Source organism: Rana temporaria, chromosome 10 (assembly GCF_905171775.1).
Source record: "Rana temporaria chromosome 10, aRanTem1.1, whole genome shotgun sequence".
Lineage (NCBI taxonomy): Eukaryota > Metazoa > Chordata > Amphibia > Anura > Ranidae > Rana > Rana temporaria.
In genome coordinates this window covers 22,760,004-22,779,475 of record NC_053498.1, presented here as the reverse complement: position 1 = coordinate 22,779,475, position 19,472 = coordinate 22,760,004, and the positions used below count along the sequence as shown (strand labels likewise).

Here is a 19,472-nt window from a genome sequence, read left to right as displayed (position 1 = left end):
AAAACCAGCAAGAAACTTGCTGGGATTTTTTTTTTGCCGAGGAAACCAGTCGTGTGTACATTTTTCAACGAGGAAACTGTCGAGGATCCTGTCAAGCCAAAAAGAGAGCATGTCTTCTTTTTCCTCGACGGCAATGGAGAAACTTGCCTTGTCGAGTTCCTCGACAGCCTAACAGGGAACTCGACGAGGAAAACGATGTGTTTCGCCCGTCGAGTTCCTCGGTCGTGTGTACGAGGCTTCAGTCAGTGGGAATTCTGATATGGAATTTCTGAATTTTGATGGTTCGCAAATTATTACAAAGTTTGACCAAACCACAACAGAGGTTAAGTTAAGCTTTCTGCACTGGTCAAAATCATTTGGTGGAGGGGAGATTATGGTGTGGGGTTGTTTTTCAGAGATTGGACTTGGCCCCTTAGTTCCAGTCAAGGAAACCCTTTAGGCAGCATACCAAGACATTTAGGACAATTTTATACTTCCAACTTTGTGGGAACAGTTTGCGGACGGCCCCTTCCTGTTCCAACATGACTGCACACCTGTGCACAAGGCAAGGTCCATAAAGACAATGGATAGTGAGTTTGGGGTGGAGAAACTTGACTGAGCTGCACAGATTCCTGACTTCAACCCGATAGAACACCTTTGGAATGAATTGGAATGGAGACTGCAAGCCAGGCCTTCTTGTCCAACATCAGCGTCTGACCTCACATCGCCCATGTGGCCCATCGCCCACCCCAAACTCAATCATCCATGTCTGTGTGCACCTTGCTTTATGCGCTGGTGTGCAGTCATGTTGGAACACAAATCGGCCATCCCCAAACTGTTCCTACAAAGTTGGGAGCATTAAATTGTCCAAAATATCTTGGTATGCTGCTGTCTTAAGAGTTCCCTTCACTGGAACTAAGGGGCCAACCCAACCCCCTAAAAACAACCCCACACCATAATCCCCCCTGCACCAAATGATTTCAGGTGGAGGAACTTGACTGGCCTGCACAAAGTCCTGACCGCAACCCGATAGAACACCATTGGGATGAATTCGAGTGGAGACTGCGAGCCAGGCCTTCTCGACCTCACAAATGCGCTTCTGGAAGAATGGTCAAACGTTCCCATAGACACACTCCTAAACCTTGTGGACAGCCTTCCCAAAAGAGTTGAAGCTGTTATAGCTGCAAAGGGTGGGCCAACTCAACATTGAACCCTACGGACTAAGTCTGGGATGCAATTCAAGTCCGTGTGTGTGTGTAAAGGCAGGTGTCCCAATACTATACACACAATATAGTGTGTGCGTGTATATATATCTATATATATGCACAATATTTATATAATTTTAGTCATATGAATTTATGAATTAAGGCTGCTTTCACACTGGGGCGGCAGGTCCGTTAGCTTTATAGACATTTTAGCGGCGCTTTTAACCCCCACTAGTGGGCGAAGAAAGGGTTAAAACCGCCCATGTTGCAGCCCTTCCGAATCGCCTGCCCATTCATTCCAATGGGCAGGGGTGGTATAGAAGCGATGTATGCAGTGCTCTCAAATCGCCCAAAAGATGCTACTTGCAGGACTTTTTTTCCCATCCCGCAAACGAACCGCCCCAGTGTGAAAGCACTCGGGCTTTCACATTGGGGAGGCATGAGAGGCAGATTTCAGATGCTTTACAGGTGCTATTTTTAGCGCTAAAATGCCTGAAAACTGCCTCAGTGTAAAAGGGGTCTAAGATTTATAATATGAAAAAAATTCTCGGAGCATTGAAATTTTTTTTTAAGGAGGCAGCATGGCAGTAGCAGGCTGCCTTGAATGAAAGCTGTGAGGAGATAGGAGGGAAAGTGAAATTGTTAAAGTGGATGTAAACCTGATTTTTTTTTTTTTAATTAAGGCTTGCACCTTGTACAGTATAGGATTTCATGTCATCTGTATCCAGTCTTGCTACGAAGAGTTAATTCAGCTCTGAGCAATCCTCTTATCTTTTTTTTTTTTAGTGAGATAAAAATTGACACACAGAGAAAGAGTAATTTCTTCCCGCCATGCTGTGAGTGACAGGTGATTTACATATCTCATGCAGGAGCCCGAAAGAGACAGGGGCGGACTGACCATTGGGACTCTCGGGCACTGCCCGAGGGCCACATGCCACTAGGGGGCCCCATCGGGGTTGTCAGGCTCAATAAAACCAGGGACAGTATGTAAAAATCCGTTTTTTTTACATCTGTCCCTGATATGTCCAAAACCGACATGCTTTTGATGTGAAAATCCTGAGATTTTAGCTGCCCTGCCTATGCAATGCCTCCTGGCGTGGTGGCCATCTGTAAGCCCGGGGGCCCCATAATCTTCTATTGCCCGGGGGCCCCATGAGTTGTCAGTCCACCCCTGGAAAGAGACATTCTGTGTACTTCAGATCCCCTCCTCCTTTCTTCTCCAGCTCTCCCAGGATTGGCTGCTCCACACCTCAGCATGATTGGTCATGCTGAAGTCATGTGGTGACTTTTCTGGGTTTTGACTGGATGTTAGTGATCATAGCAGAAGTTCAGTGTAAGAAATACACAGGAGAAAATGCATGTTGACAAGGGGAGTGTAGATGTGGGCGGGGAATCTACTGACATCACAACTCCACCCACCAAGCTCCGGACAACAGATCCACCCACGGAATCTGCATTTTTTCGAGTCTCTTAACAGACAGAGGAGGGGAGACATTTGACAGGTAAGCATACAGGCATGTATATTCTTATAGATAACCACTATGGTGGTTGTTTAGAAAGGATGAGAGTGGGTTTATTTGTCAAATAAAATAACATAATTTATAGAATAATAATACACAGTTTTTGAAATTTACCAGACTTAAAAAATATATTTTTATTATTTATTTATTCGTTTTTCTTGACCATAGTAAAAGAAAAGGTAACAATACAATTTGCATTCTCTTTAATACTTTTCTCCAAGCAGTACCCAGTAAACTGTACATAATGGTTTTGCCAAAGAATAAATGTGAAACTCTTTTCTTCTTTGTAAACTTCTAGGTGGGTGGTGAGAGAAACGTCTTGATTTTTGACCTTGGTGGTGGAACATTTGATGTCTCCATTCTTACCATAGAAGATGGTATTTTTGAGGTCAAATCCACCGCTGGAGACACCCATTTGGGTGGAGAGGACTTTGATAACCGCATGGTCAACCACTTTGTCGGAGAGTTCAAACGCAAGCACAAGAAGGATATAACTGAAAACAAGCGCGCCATTCGTAGGCTACGTACGGCCTGTGAACGCGCCAAGCGTACCCTGTCTTCCAGCACCCAAGCCAGTATTGAGATAGACTCCCTCTTCGAGGGCGTTGACTTTTACACTTCCCTCACCCGAGCCCGCTTTGAGGAACTTAATGCAGACCTCTTCCGTGGGACTCTGGAGCCAGTAGAGAAGTCTCTGAGAGATGCCAAGCTGGACAAGGCTCAGATCCATGACATTGTACTGGTCGGAGGGTCCACTCGCATTCCTAAGATCCAAAAGCTTCTGCAGGACTTCTTCAATGGGAGAGAACTTAACAAAAGTATTAACCCAGATGAGGCTGTAGCCTATGGAGCAGGTAAGTCTTATATTCTGTGTTCACAAATTTATATCACCTAAACACTATCCTACTATTTAACCACTTTACTACCGCCCGCCGTCAATTGATGGCGGCACGATAATCCTCTAGTTCTGGGAGGACATCATATGACATCCTCGCCTTGCCGAGCCACTAGGGGGCGCCCGCAGCATTACTGGGAACCCGAAGAGCGTGCCCGGCGGCCACGATGACCGCCGGGCACCCGCGATTGCTCAGTAACTGAGCAGGACCGTGGAGCTGTGTGTGTAAACACAGGGAACCACGTCCTGTCAGGGAGAGGAGACCGATGCTGTGTCCCTTGTACATAGGGACACAGATCGGTCACCTCCCCCAGTCAGTCCCCTCCCCCTACAGTTACAATCACTCACTAGGGTACACATTAACCCCTTGATCGCCCCCTAGTGGTTAACCCCTTCCCTGCCAGTCACATTTATACAGTAATCAGTGCATATTTATAGCACTTTTCGCTGTATAAATGTGAATGGTCCCAAAATAGTGTCAAAAGTGTCCGGTGTGTCTGCCGCAATATTGCAGTCACGATAAAAATCGCTAATTGCCGCCATTACTAGTAAAAAATGTTTTTTAAATGCTAGAAATCTATCCCCTAATTTGTAGACGCTATGGGCCAGATTCATAAAAGAGATACGACGGCGTATCTCCTGATACACCGTCGTATCTCTGAGATACGATTGTCGTATCTATGCGTCTGATTCATAGAATCAGGTTACGCATAGATAGCCCTAAGATCCGACAGGTGTAAGTGACTTACACCGTCGGATCTTAGGCTGCAATTCTAGGCCGCTAGGTGGCGATTCCATTGCGGTCAGCGTAGAATATGCAAAGGACTAGTTACGCCGATTCACGAACGTACGCTTTGCCCGTCGCTGTAAATTTACGTTGTTTCCGTAGAGATACGCCGCGTAAAACTAAACCTGCCCTCTAGGTGGTCTAGCTAATGTTAAGTATGGCCATCGTTCCCGCGTCGAAATTTAAAATTTCACGTCGTTTGTGTAAGTCGTCTGTGAATGGCGCTGGACGCCATTTACGTTAACGTTGAAACCAATGACGTCCTTTGCGACGTCATTTAGCGCAATGCACATCGGGAAATTTTAGGGACGGAGCATGCGCAGTACGTTCGGCGCTGGAACGTGCCTAATTTAAATGGTCCCCGCCCCATTTGAATTAGGCGGGCTTGCGCCGGGCGGATTTACACTACGCCGCCGCAAGTTTACAGGCAAGTGCTTTGTGAATCAAGCACTTACGCTGAAAACTTGCGACGGTGTTACGTAAATGTAATACGTTACGCCGCCGCAGCGTAGGGCGATTCTACGTGAATCTGGCCCTATAACTTTTGCGCAAACCAATCAATAAACGCTTATTGCAATTTTTTTTTTTTTTACCAAAAATATGTAGAAGAATACGTATCAGCCAAAACTGAGGAAAACATTTGTTTTTTTTATATATTTTTAGTGATATTTATTATAGCAAAAAGCAAAAAATATTGCTTTTTTTTTTCAAAATTGTCATTCTTCTTTTGTTTATAGTGAAAAAAATAAAAACCGCAGAGGTGATCAAATACCACCAAAAGAAAGCTCTATTTGCGGGGAAATTATTAAAATGTTATTTGGGTAAAGTGTTGCGTGACCGCGCAATTGTCATTCAAATTGTGACGGAGCTGAAAAATGGCTTGGGCAAAAAGGGGGTGAAAGTGCCTGGTATTGAGGTGGTTAAACAAAATTTAAAAAAAGTCATGGTCCTGGTTTTGAATATTTGTGATTAAATTAGTAGTCACACCATACATTAGCAAATAGTTAAAGCAATTGTACTAAGCCTCATACACACGATCGGACTTCCATCTGACTTTTCCGTGGATTTTGGTCTGAATGGGTGTTGGCCGTGAACTTGTTCTGCATACACACGGCAGAAATTTTTTAGCCAACATTCACCAAATCACGTGGTTTTTCAGCTCTTTACCGCCACCCTTTGGGCAAATTCTGCTATTGTTGTCTGATCTTTAGCATTGGTTCTGAGCATGCGTGTTTGTACTTTGGACTTTAGTCCGATGGACTTGTGTACACACGATCAGATTATCCTCCATTGGACAATTGTTGCTGAAAAGTTTGAGAGCATTTACAGCGAACATTTGTCCGATAAAAAAACAAAAATAATTGTCTGTTGGAGTGTAAAACACGGTCGGATTGTCCGATAAAACACGTCCGTCGGACAATTGTTGTCAAAAAGTATGATCGTGTGTATGGGCCTTTAACTTCACATTCCTTCCCATAGATACAACAGGATGGCAGTACATCTCTTCAAAGTAAAGGAAATCCCCTCTTAAGGCCCATACACATGATCAGACTTCTTGACAACAATTGTCCGACGGACGTGTTTTATCAGACAATCCGACCGTGTGTATCAGACAATTCTTTTCGGTTTTTCATCGGACAAATGTTCGCTGTTAATGCTCTCAAACTTTTCGACGATGGAGGATAATCTGATCGTGTGTACACAAGTCCATCGGACTAAAGTCCAAAGTACAAACACGCATGCTCAGAACCAATGCTAAAGATCAGACAACAATAGCAGAAGTTGCCCAAAGGGTGGCGGTAAAGAGCTGAAAAACCACGTGATTTGGTGAAAGTTGTCCTGCCGTGTGTATGCAGAACAAGTTCACGGCCAATGCCCATTTGGACCAAAAGTCAGATGGAAGTCCGATCGTGTGTATGAGGCTTTAGTCCGCGTACACACGATCGGTCCATCCGATGAGAATGGTCTGATGAACCGTTTTCATTGGTCCAAACCGATCGTGTGTGGGCCCCATCGGTTAGTTATCCTTTGGTCAAAAAAATAGGAACTTGCTTTAAAATTGAACCGATGGACGCCTAACCGATAGGTCAAAACTAGGGCTGTCCCGATACCATTTTTTAGGACTGAGTACGAGTACCGATACTTTTTTTTATGTACTCGCCGATACCGAATACCGATACTTTTTTAAAATGTGTCCCCAAATGCAGCCATGTCCCCCCACATATGCAGCCATGTCCCCCCCACATATGCAGCCATGTCCCCCACATATGCAGCCATGTCCCCAAACATATGCAGCCATGTCCCCAAACATATGCAGCCATGTCCCCAAACATATGCAGCCATGTCCCCAAACATATTGCAGCCATGTCCCCAAACATATTGCAGCCATGTCCCCAAACATATTGCAGCCATGTCCCCAAACATATACAACCATGTCCCCCATATACACAGCCATGTCCCCCATATACGCAGCCATGTCCCCAAACATATTGCAGACATTTCCCCCACATATCCAGCCATGTCCCCCCACATGCAGCCATGTCCCCCGTACCTAAATGATGCCACCGCCGCGTTAATCACCGCACGGGGAACATTACAGTCAGCTTTTGTTTGAATAAGCTGTTTTCCCTACCGCACTGGGTATAGAGACACTCCCCCTTGCTCCCGATTGGACAGATCTGTCCAATCCCGAGCAAGGGGGAGTGTCTATGCGCGGCGGGGAAAACAGCTATTCAAACTAAAGCTGACTCTAATGTTCCCCGCACGGTAAGCGGTGGCGGCAGCGGTGGCGGCGGCGGGGGGGGGGGCAAAGATTTTAATTAGGCATCGGGGGTATTTGCGGGAGTACAAGTACTCCCGCAAATACTCGGTATCGGTCCCGATACCGATACTGGTATCGGTATCGGGACAACCCTAGTCAAAACCGATCGTTAGTATGCAACAGCATCGGTTAAAAATCCACGCATGCTCAGAATCAAGTCGACGCATGCTTGGAAGCATTGAACTTCGTTTTTTTTCAGCACGTCGTTGTGTTTTACATCACCGCGTTCTGACACTATCGGTTATTTAACCTATGGTGTGTAGGCACGACGGACCATCAGTCAGCTTCATCGGTTAACCAATGACAACGGTCCGGATGGACTGATCGTGTGTACGAGGCCTTAGACATTCATCATCTGAATAAATGTCCTCTTTTTGCCCTGGCCTCAATAATAAAAGAATCTCCCTAGGACCCTACCCAAGCCACAGATGGCCATAAAAAGCTGACAAAAGTTCTACCAGTTCTCCACTCTATACAAAAAAAAGAACAATTGGTTTGAGATACTGAAGTTCAGCTCTCAACCAATAAATTAGACAGTGATGGGCAACATACAATAACCCAAAGCAAGCTGTGAGTTACTTCACTTCATATGTTATCACTCTTTGCAACCTATAAAGATTCTTCTGGTATTTACATTTAATGGATGTTCCAAATAACCCTTTAAATCTCGTGTTACTTTTAATGATTAAAATTCCATTCCTCTGATGTTCTGGTATTTATTTATTTTTCTTATATTAGCTGTTCAAGCTGCGATCTTGTCTGGTGACAAATCGGAAAATGTTCAGGATCTTCTACTGTTGGATGTCACCCCTCTGTCTCTTGGTATAGAAACGGCTGGAGGAGTCATGACTGTGCTAATTAAACGTAACACCACCATACCCACCAAGCAAACCCAGACCTTCACCACCTACTCCGACAACCAGCCAGGGGTCCTAATTCAGGTAATGGGTGCGCCAAGCTATTTATTTCAGGCAGAAAATATCAATATTTTAAATAGGGATGAGCCCAAAATATTTCGGTAAAATTTCACCATTCAGTAAAATGCATTTGAGTCAATCAATAAGGCAAAATTAAAAGATAATAAAGCCACGCTAAAAGGTAAATAAGTGAAAATCAAAAAAGGTAAAAAAGGTGAATACATGAAAAAAGGAACCAATAGTCCATATATGAGGGATAGATGTATGTAGACACCGTGGGCCAGATCCAGGCAGCCTGGCGCATTGTTGCGGCCGGCGTAGCGTATCTCTGATACACTACGCCGCGGTAACTTACAGCGTATTTTCCTTATCCTCAAAGAATTTGCGCCATAAGTTACGGCGGCGTAGTGTAACTTTGGCGGCGTAAGGGCGCGCAATTCAAATGGATGTGATGGGGGCGTGTTTTATGTAAATACGTCTTGACCCGACGTAAATTACGTTTTTTTTTGAACGGCGCATGTGCCGTCCGTGGGGTATCCCAGTGTGCATGCTAGAAATTAACCCGCAACAAGCCAATGCTTACGAAGTGAACGTCATTCTACGCAAAGCCCTATTCGCGAAGGACTTACGCAAACGACGTACAAAATTCGACGTGGGAACGACGGCCATACTTAACATAGGATACGCCTCATATAGCAGGGGTAACTATACGCCGAAAAAAGCCTTTACGGAAACAACGTAAAAAAATGCGCCGCCGGACGTACGTTCATGGATCGCCGTATCTAGCTAATTTGCATACTCAACACGGAAATCGACGGAAACACCACCTAGCGGCCAGCGTAAATATGCACCTTAGATCCAACGGCGTACTAAGACGTACGCCATTCGGATCTAGCCCAGCTTCAGGCGTATCTTGTTTTGTGGATACAAAACAAAGATACGCCGGAGCAAAGTAGAAGTTACGTGGCGTATCAATAGATACGCCAGCGTAACTTCTTTGAGGATCTGGCCCCATGTACAGTATTCTAAGCTAGTCCATAAACCACAAGGGAGTGAATCTGAGTGGTCCTTCTCAACACCAAGACAGACTTGTGCACCTCCACCACATAAAGTGCACGCTTACCGGAAAGCAAGCTATATGAGCTTGCGGCTATAACCCAGCCAGGGCCTTAATCCAGGAAGTTCAGCAGCAGCACCTCAGGGTATGGGATAGTTGAGGCAAACCACAGCAAATGCCAAAGATGATCAATCGCTCAAGGTCCCAGACGTAAGCCAATCATTTACCCAGAAATTAAGAGGAACTCACATAGTGTAAAACTTAACTAAGAGCTGTTTAATTAATAAAAGGTTGCACTTACACAAATAAAAACATCAAAGGTAATAAAGAGTGCCGGCCGGCTAGCAAACACCTGTCCACTGCAGAGATACAACGCAATGACGTCAGCACATTACTCCTCCCGACGCGCGTTTCGTCATATACTGACGTCGTCCTGAGGTGCTGTGCTGAACTTTCTGGATTAAGGCCCTGGCTGGGTTATATAACTTGCTTTCCAGTAAGCGTGCACTTTATGTCTGTCTTGGTGTTGAGAAGGACCACTCAGATTCACTCCCTTGTGGTTTATGGACTAGCTCCGATTCCATGGTGTCATACATACGCCTATCCTTCATATATGGACTATTGGTTCCTTTTTTCATGTATTCACCTTTATATGATTTTCACTTATTTGCTTTTAGCGTGGCTTTATTATCTTTTATTTTTCATATATGTGTATATCTCACTTTCTAGCTGCTGCTTATTAATTGATGTCCTTTGTTTGTATTTTTAATATTTTTTATGTTAGCGCGGTATTCTTTACACTATAATAAAGCAACATTTAAATGTATCTAAGACCTTTTTCTCCTTATTAATAAAGGATAGTGTCCTGTTTTTTTATGGCTTATATTATGGTAAGGCAGAGGAACGCTGGACTTTTAGGTGTAGATATAGTCCTCGCTCCTCGCTGGGTGTATCCCAATGGTGCATTTGAATCCACAGACACCTCTCCAATATTAAAGAAACCTCAAAAACAGTTAAATATAAAATCAGGAAGTAAGAGTAAAGGGTGGGATTTTCTGGTCTACTGATGTGTTTCCAGAATAAATTATATTATATGTTATGTTCAATAGAATACAAGTTAGGGAGATTTGCCTATTTTATTTGTTCTGTTGATCATTGTTACCAAAATTAAATATGATAGAAAATCCAACATTTTGAGTTCACTCAACAACAAAATGGGAAATATTTCAATGGGGATACCAATATTTTGGCTTCTGATATATATATTTTTTTAAGGGTGCAATTGGATTTAATGTCTCCTATGGGTTATGGAAGCTCCTATCTTAAGTTTATTCATGTACCAAAAAAACGGTTCGTGAAGTAAGAGCACAGGATGGGAGTGCCTCTGATGTGTGTCCAGAATAATTATGTTATTACTTGTTGCACTCAATAGAATAAAATGTCGATAGGTAGGGAGACCGCCGCTCCAGGTGAGCACAGGCAGATAATCAATGTCCACTCAGGAATCACACGGGTGCTGGCAATGCATAGAATTAAGCAGGTGGGAGAATGGATGGACAGCCGCACTCCAAAAAGTCTTGTTGAAAAAAGACGTGCTCTTTATTGTAAAAAGGAAAAAATGTCACCCTCTTTATTTGACCTGTTGATAATTGTTACCATAATTAAAAGTAATACAAAATTCAAAATTTTGAGTTCACCAGAACAGCAATTGAGGGGAAATTGTTCAATGGAAACACCAAAGTTTTGGTTCCAGATATAACATTATTGTTGGGTTTTAGTAGCGCAGTTGGCTTCAAATTGCTCTTGAGGGTTAGGGGAGCTCATATCCTGAATTTGTTCATGTAACTACTGTAAGTCCTGTTACCTGGGGACATGGTGTCAGACACTGAAGAACAGAAGAATGTCATTGCAAGCCCTAACTCTGTTTTTCTACAAAGGGTTTTGGTTAACGCAGGGGCTAGTTTTGGAGTTTATCCACTAAGGCATTGATCAGTATATTAGCTCTTTGAACACTAACACTAACTAACACTAACTTTTGACTAACTTTGACAGTATTTAAGGTAAAGTTTAAGATTAGGGTTAGTAAATTTTACCAAAATTTTCCCTAATGGTAAAAGCGGCACACCAATTTTACCAATGATTCTGTGATGGCAGCTAAAAAACATGAGCCTTTGTACTCATCTGCTTCATAACTGTAGACAGGAAATAGTGAAAATTACATTCTCCCAGGATATTGCTGACCATTTGGTTGGTTAATAGGAGGAACTATGTTTGACTGAACTGCCATCACTGTTAAGTATCGTACACACGATAGGGTAACCAGAGGACAACGGTCTGAAGGACCGTTGTCTTAGGTTAACCGATGAAGCTGACTGATGGTCCGTCACGCCTACACACCATCAGTTAAATAACCGATCGTGTCAGAACGCGGTGACGTAAAACACAACGACGTGCTGAAAAAAACGAAGTTCAATGCTTCCAAGCATGCGTTGACTTGATTCTGAGCATGCGTGGATTTTTAACTGATGGTCGTGCCTACTAACGATCGGTTTTGACCTATCGGTTAGGAATCCATAGGTTCATTTTAAAGCAAGTTGGCTTTTTTTTAACCTATGGTTAAATAACCTATGGGCCCCACACACGATCGGTTTTGACCGATGACAACGGTCCTTCAGATCGTTGTCCTCTGGTTAACCTATCGTGTGTACGAGGCCTTAGCATATATCAAGCCACAGAACAATAACCTATCGTTTTCCTGATGGTTTTTGGCAGGTCTTTGAAGGTGAAAGAGCGATGACCAAGGACAACAATCTTCTGGGAAAATTTGAGTTGACCGGTATCCCACCTGCTCCACGTGGGGTTCCCCAAATTGAAGTGACCTTTGACATTGATGCCAACGGAATTATGAATGTGTCTGCTGTAGACAAAAGCACTGGCAAGGAAAATAAGATCACCATCACCAATGACAAAGGTTAGTAGGGAAAGTGCGTAATGACCAAGGCTTAACGAAGAAAGCGCCAAGAAAGTCAATTGTGTTGAACCCAAATGAATCCCATCTGTACTAGTACATTTACCACATGGCTCTAAATTAGACCTACGAGGCAATGCTTTCCTAGGTATAACCCCCAATTCCAAATTTTGATTATTCTTAAAGTAAATTTTACTTAAAGCCCAACCACTAAACATTGAAAAGTTCTTCTGGCAGTGGGGCTGCGCAAGCACTGGGCATGGGGAATCTCAAACCATGTGGCCAGCCCGTCCTAATTCTCCTCTACTGCACTACAGAATACCTACCTCTTTTTCATCTCCTTAATATAACAAAAGAAGTGTTCTGTAGTTCACAGAGAAATGGACAAGGATACTTGGGTTTCCTTGTACAGTGTTGCCAGTACATAACAAAAACGTAGGGGCTCACTGCATTTCTGTCTGGATCAACCAGTGTATTTCTGTATATCCAGCATTTGTAGAAAGACAATATCATACTTTTTTTTTTTTTGCCCACACACATTAAAATGAGTAGATTAAAATAATATTTTATATATATATGTTTTTTAAGAAGATAATGGCATTCAGTAAACTAGAGCATGAACCTGGGTGCAACTTGCATCATTCAGAGACAAGAGACATCGCAGGAATCTGAGGCACTCTCTGGACTCATAAAATTCAAATTGTGGTAATTTACTATGCTAGTTAAACTACAACTAATTTTGAATTACACCTCCCATGAGTGCCTCAGATTCCTCGGATGCATATTATATAATACAATCCGTGTTTGTGTGTAATATATACTACTCTAAATGTGAGTTGAAATAAAAAAAAATTATGCATAATACATAATTTTTATTTTTTTTATTTTTTATTTATCATCAAAAAGTCAGTCCCCACGGACCACCAACATACACAAATTACAGTTAAAGCAATATGACTTAGATACAGTTACGGGAATAAGCGTAGTCCTATGATCATACAAACAGTATTTCAGTGGGATAGTAAGGTGTAACTGAGCCCCCTCAGGGCGTGTCTATTAAGAAGTAGGACTATCCCAAAGGCCCCGGTATTGGGGTCCGGTTGGACCGACCTCCAGATCCATTTTCCATTTTCGATAGATGAAATAAAGTAAAGGATAGAGAGCATAGTAGAGAAGGGTATACTAGAGGGAGGACGGGGAGAGGGGGGGGGGGGGTTCCTGCACGAGCAGGGCTGGTGTAAAGCGCCCCTAAGGGCGTAACGTATGTTTATTTCGTTCATGAACAGTCAGCGCATCAGAATACATAATTTTTTTAATAATGGCACAGCAGTCATGGAAAATCCTACGCCTTTCATTTGCCAAAAAGGTGGAAAATGGAGGTCACCACATTAGAAGTGAAGCATGCACACATTTTTCTATTGCACCTCATTGCAACTCATGTGGTGTGAATTTGACCCATTAGGTGACATTATTTTTTATCCTAATGCCATTTTTTAAATTGGTCGTGTGTAGGCTCCAGAGCATTTTTCTCAACGAGAAAAATGGGCGTTAAAAATTTAGAACCTACTAACGAGGGGGAAAAAACGTGCATGCTCAGAAGCAAGTTATGAGATGGGAGCGCTCGTTCTGTCCCTCCGTCGTATGTGTTGTCTTACGTGTTGTACGTCACCGCGCTTTGCTAAAGCATTTTTTTTCACGAACGTGTGTATGCAAAGCAGGCTTCACGACAAATCACGTTGAGAAAACGTTGTTTTTTGCATGACATGAAAAACGGTCGCGTGTACGCGGCATTACAATTTGTATACTGGAAGGGCAAACATTTTTTAACATTGAAGCCTAACTAATTACATATTTTTTATCCTTTAAAATAAATTTTATGTGTACTTTTCTGGCAGGCCGTCTCAGCAAGGAGGATATTGAGCGTATGGTCCAAGAAGCAGATAGGTACAAGTCTGAAGATGAAGCCCAAAGGGAAAAAGTTTCGGCCAAGAACTCTCTGGAGTCCTTGGCCTTCAATATGAAGAGCACAGTGGAAGATGAGAAGCTGAAGGACAAGATAATCCCAGAAGATAAACAGAAAATATTGGACAAATGCAATGAGGTCATCTCCTGGTTAGACAGGAACCAGGTATGCAGTCATTTTATCGTATGAACAATTTATTTTTGTAATGACTGCCATGCATGGCCTGGGTGGAGTCTTTAAACAGAGTACTGTTTTTTTAACACATTTTTTCAAAACAGTAATTGAAACTGATCACTGCAGCAGACTAGATAGTTTTCATTCCCGTAGATACTTTCTTATGTATGGAACAGAAAATTCATACCACTGAATTGTAATGACTAACCTTTGAACTGGTTTTATTCAACCATGTCAACCATATGTTAAAATGACCCTATGAGTAAGCCCCTAACCAAGTGAAATGAATTAAGGATTGTACAGGGTGGGCCATTTATATGGATCCACCCAGGTGTGCCATTTATATGGATACACCTTAATAAAATGGGAATGGTTGGTGATATTAACTTCCTGTTTGTGGCACATTAGTATATGTAAGGGGGGAAACTTTTCAAGATAGGTGGTGACCATGGCGGCCATTTTGAGTTGGCCATTTTGAATCCAACTTTTGTTTTTGGTGTATCCATATAAATGGCCCACCCTGTACATTGGATGGAGTGGTCAGTTTGCTGGATGAATTTATAAATCGATTTGAGGCTTGTGATATGGTGAGCGAACCACCTTTGCTTCCTTTTTGAAGCTTTTGTAGAGCATCAGATTGTTGACATCATTAAACAACATCTACTCTTGCCAATGGTAATAATGTTACCATGTTCCCTTTTTTCCATGTTCTCATGTGATTTTTTTTGAGCCTTCAATGGTCTCCTCCTGAGTCCTGAAGTGTAAGACCCCCCCCCATGGGGTGCAAGACTCCTAACAGGGTCCGGACACTCTGATCCGTCTAGCCAAAAGGCCTAGTAGACCCATTTTCCTTATGGCTAGCTGAAGCCATCCACAAAGTACTGTGCTAGGTCTCTACTGAACAGAGACCCACAAGGCAGGTGAGGAAGGAACCTGATGGCTACAAATCCTCTCCTTAGGCCTCGTACATACGACCCGAGGAACTCGTCGGAAAAGACACATCGTTTTCCTCAACGAGTTCCTTGTTAGGCTTGTCGAGGAACTCGACAAGCTTGCTTTGCGTACACACGGTCAAGACAAAATCTCCTCGTTCTCAAACGCGGTGACGTACAACACATACAATGGCAGGGGAAGTTCGATTCCACTGGCACAACCCTTGGGGCTGCTTTTGCTAATCTCATGTTACTGCGTGTTAAGTAAAAGTTTGGTGAGAGACGATTTGCAATTTTCAGTCTGTTACAGCGTGAAAAATGTGTTATCTCCATTACAAACGCTACTTTTACCGAAGGTGCGCTCCCGTCTCATACTTTATTCTGAGCATGCGCGGGTTTCTTAGCATACACACGCTCGCGTTTCTCGTCGAAAACCAGCCCGACGTGGAAATTGAGACTCCCGTCGAGTTCGACAGTTTCCTCGATAAAAAACGTACACGCGACCGGTTTCCTCTGCAAAAAAGCTCTCCCACCAAGTTTCTTGATGGAGTCTATCGAGGAAAACGGTCGTTTGTACGAGGCCTTAGACTTCAGATTAGGCCCAAAGACCACACCCACAGTAAAAAAAAAAACACATGTAAAAAGTGGAATACACAGACAAGTGGAAGAAAAGAAATGCCAATAAGTTCCAGACAATGAATAGACCTTGCAGCATTGTAACAAAAATTGCCCTAGTCTTGGACAAAAAGCCTAGCCCATGAGGCAATGTGTGGAAAAAAGCATGTGGTGTCATGGCCTTGTGCTTATTCTCACAGAGGGGTCCCAGCGGGGTCCCAAACCCACAGTGATTTTAAGGGCTATCCACCTTCTTAGCACCCAGACCAAGTAGCTCTGCTCAAATCAGGAGGCCCACGCCTTAACCAGTGGGTGCTTAGTTTGGATTCCTTCCCACAGGGAAGGTTCCTCAGGAGTCAGACCCCCATCATACCATCAAGCAATTCCTGCCATAAGGCCACAATAGCAGTGGAGCTCACCTACTGCAAATTAATAAGAACAAATACTACACTTGATCTTAGCCAAAAGGCTCTGGAAGCAATCTTCAAGTTTACCCCGATGGCTTAAAGGTGACCATTACTGTCCACAAGCTGCTCTATAAATATTAGTTTTTGGTTCAGCTGGACATTCATTTTTGAACTTATGGAGAAGAGAAAGATGCGGTCAGATGCTGTTGTGGTGAGCAATGGGGGTAGAAGCGGGTTTTCTACTGTGTTTAATTTATAATTTCTTCCCTCCCCACTCAGTTATCCACTGAGCATCTGCTGGCCCCATAGACATGGGATTGCCAACGTGCAAATGGGATGTCCACAGAAACTGTAATAAGCTACTTTGTCCTATGGTTTCATGTTCTAAGCAAATACAGTAATTATTGGAATGTACCCAAAGGTATTTGGGTACATGCTTGTTCAAATGTGAAAATAAGGATTTTGTGCTTTTTAAAGTGAACATGGGCAAAGAAACATGGTAAAGTTTAGTAATGCCCCCAAAGCAGCTTAAACTTGCTTTCCTTTTGCTCCCCTATCTCTTTGTTAACCTGGGACAGTTAAGGGCAACACCCAGTATTTTTGTTGTGGGAGAGCAGTAGACTCGGTACCCTTCTTCCCATGTGACAGCGCTAGTGCTTGGTGATTGACTGTACAGGTATCCAGTGCTGGAGAAGGAAGTGTAGAGGTCTATAGCCCTGTGCAGGGCCGCTGATAGGGGGGACTACCAGTCCTCCTGTAGGGGGCCCGGGCACACAGGGGGGCCCAAACAGCAGGGGGAATTAGTGTGGTTTGGCGGAGGGGCAGTTACAGAAGGATGCCCTGTGCAGCTCTCTGCAGCAGTTGAAAGACAGTTTCTCCCCCTCCTGCCGGCTTTCAGCTGCTGCATTGAGAGACACAGACACAAGGCATCATTCCTGTAATTGCTTCCCCGACACTGATTCCCCTCCCTGTTCTGCCTGATTCTGATGCCCCCCTGAATATAATTTATTTTTATGTAAAAAAAAACAAATAAAAAAGGGCTAATTCACATAGGCTCTCTGTTATATTTGTGTCCCCTAATAATGATTTTAGTGTATTTTTTGTGAAAATATGGTCTTGATATATTGGGGGGGCCTGCCAGGTAGGCTGTTCGAGACCCCATGATTTCTAACGGCAGCCCTGGCCCTGTGTGAGCTCCTTCTAGGATTGACTTGTATCTTACACTCAGTGGGGCAGATTCAGATAGATCTGCGGATCTTTAGATCCGCTAGATCTACCTGGTTTACGATCCGCCGGTGCAATTTAGCGAGGCAAGTGCATGATTCATAAAGCACTTACCTCGCAAACTGCACCGTCGGATCCTAACTCCCCCCGGCGGAATGCAAATTCCGCGGCTAGGGGGAGTGTACAATTTAAATCAGGCGCGTTCCCGCGCCGATTTAACTGCGAATGCGCCGGGGCGAAAAAGCCAAGTGCGCATGCTCCAAATGACGTCGCTACGACGTCATTGTTTGCGGCGGGTACGTCGTTTGCGGCCATCGGTATTCCCGATCGCGGTACGCAAACGACGTAGAAAATTTAAAAATCTGCGCGGGAACGTCGGCCATACTTAACATTAGCTACCCCTCATAGAAGCAGGGGTAGCTATCCGCCGGAAAAACCCGAACGCAAACGACGTAGAAAACGAGCGACGGGCGGGCGTACGGACGTGAATTGGCGGTTTTCCTCATTTGCATATGCGACGGGTAAAAAATCGCGACGACACCTAGCGGCCGGCGGGAGATTACAGCCTAAGATTCGACTGGTGTAAGTCACTTACACCAGTCGGATCCAAGGGAGATCTATGCGGAACTGATTCTTATGAATCAGTCGCATAGCTCCGACGGTGGGATCTCACAGATCCGACCGTCGGGTCTCACAGATACGACGGCGGATCAGGAGATCCGCCGGCGTATCTCTATCTGAATCTGCCCCAGTAAGTCAAGTATTCTAAACTTCTTGTACATGGAATCATTCTAGGTTCTGTTTTTGAAATTTACAACAATTACTTCCACAAATTTGTGACTCCTGTCTTGTCTCTTAAGATGGCTGAGAAGGAGGAATATGAACATCAGCAGAAGGAGCTGCAAAACCTATGTAACCCCATCATCACCAAGCTGTACCAAGGTGCTGGCGGAGCTGGTATGCCTGGTGGAATGCCAGGTGGAATGCCTGGAGGATTTCCTGGAGCTGGTGGCAGTGCAGCTGGTGGTACTTCCGGACCCACCATTGAAGAAGTGGATTAAGGATTCCACCCTTCCGCACTCTGGAGGAGTTTACATGTCATGGTCACCTTTTGAAACACAAATATGTATATGTGCTTTCATACTTAAAGAGACTATTAAATCCTTACTTGTCTGCACAGCCTTAAATGTCCTTTCATTAGGTGGGACTATATTTTTGGTTTATCAGTATTTGTATACCTTTAATGCCCAGTGATGTCCAATAACTCCCATAGTATTTTTGCAACAAGATCCATCAATAGTTAAGATTTTCGAAAAAGGTGCAATGCGTGCATACAAGGCTTCTCAGAGTTTCTAATCCTTAGGCAAGCACCAAAAAATTTGACCCCCCCATTTAAGGTCTTAAATACATGTATAGAGGAAATAGAAGTCAACTGAACTGTCAACTATAACTTGGGCCTAAAATTTGTGTGCAAACCAAAGACCAGCATTGTAACTTAATTAGAGATTTAATAAAAGACTTTCCCATGAAAGACCCTGCTCTCATTTTAGCTATTCTAAGATTTTTTTTTAATTATTATTATTATTATTATTATTATTATTATTATTTTTTTTTTTCACATTCTTTTTGGCTTACCAAACATTTTTAATGATTTAGGGAACCTTTTTTTCTGTTAGATTGCTTTTTAAAATATCCTTGAAAGCCCAACATCTAATAGAACTTTAGTGATGAATTGATTGATAATGAATTGTTGGCTCCGGCAATTCATAGGAAATTCATAAAAAAAAAAAAAGCGAGGGGGGTCCCCCCAAATTCAATTACCAGGCCCTTCAGGTCTGGTATGGATATTAAGGGGAACCCCGCCATCAATTTAATAAAAAAAATTACGTGGGGTTCCCCCCAAATATCCATTCCAGACCCTTCAGGTTGATTTTAAGGGGAACTCCACCCCAATTTTTTTGGGGATGTCCCCATGTTGATGGGGACAAGGGCCTCATCCCCACAACCC

General features: G+C 43.4%; 1 protein-coding gene and 1 pseudogene across 1 annotated transcript in view; one reads left to right on the top strand and one right to left on the bottom strand.

The window, feature by feature from the left end:
- The window catches only part of LOC120916435 (heat shock cognate 71 kDa protein-like), a 57,939-nt gene extending 38,944 nt beyond the window's left edge, over window positions 1–18,995 (top strand). The window contains exons 5-9 of the mRNA XM_040327402.1: window positions 3,003–3,558; window positions 7,946–8,148; window positions 11,954–12,152; window positions 14,045–14,277; window positions 18,325–18,995. Of these exons, the coding sequence (XP_040183336.1) occupies window positions 3,003–3,558; window positions 7,946–8,148; window positions 11,954–12,152; window positions 14,045–14,277; window positions 18,325–18,525 (1,392 nt within the window). The 3' untranslated portion in view covers window positions 18,526–18,995. The remainder of the gene's footprint in view (window positions 1–3,002; window positions 3,559–7,945; window positions 8,149–11,953; window positions 12,153–14,044; window positions 14,278–18,324) is intronic.
- On the bottom strand, window positions 16,141–16,315 carry LOC120916618 (annotated as a pseudogene).
- Window positions 18,996–19,472: the final 477 nt, after the last annotated feature.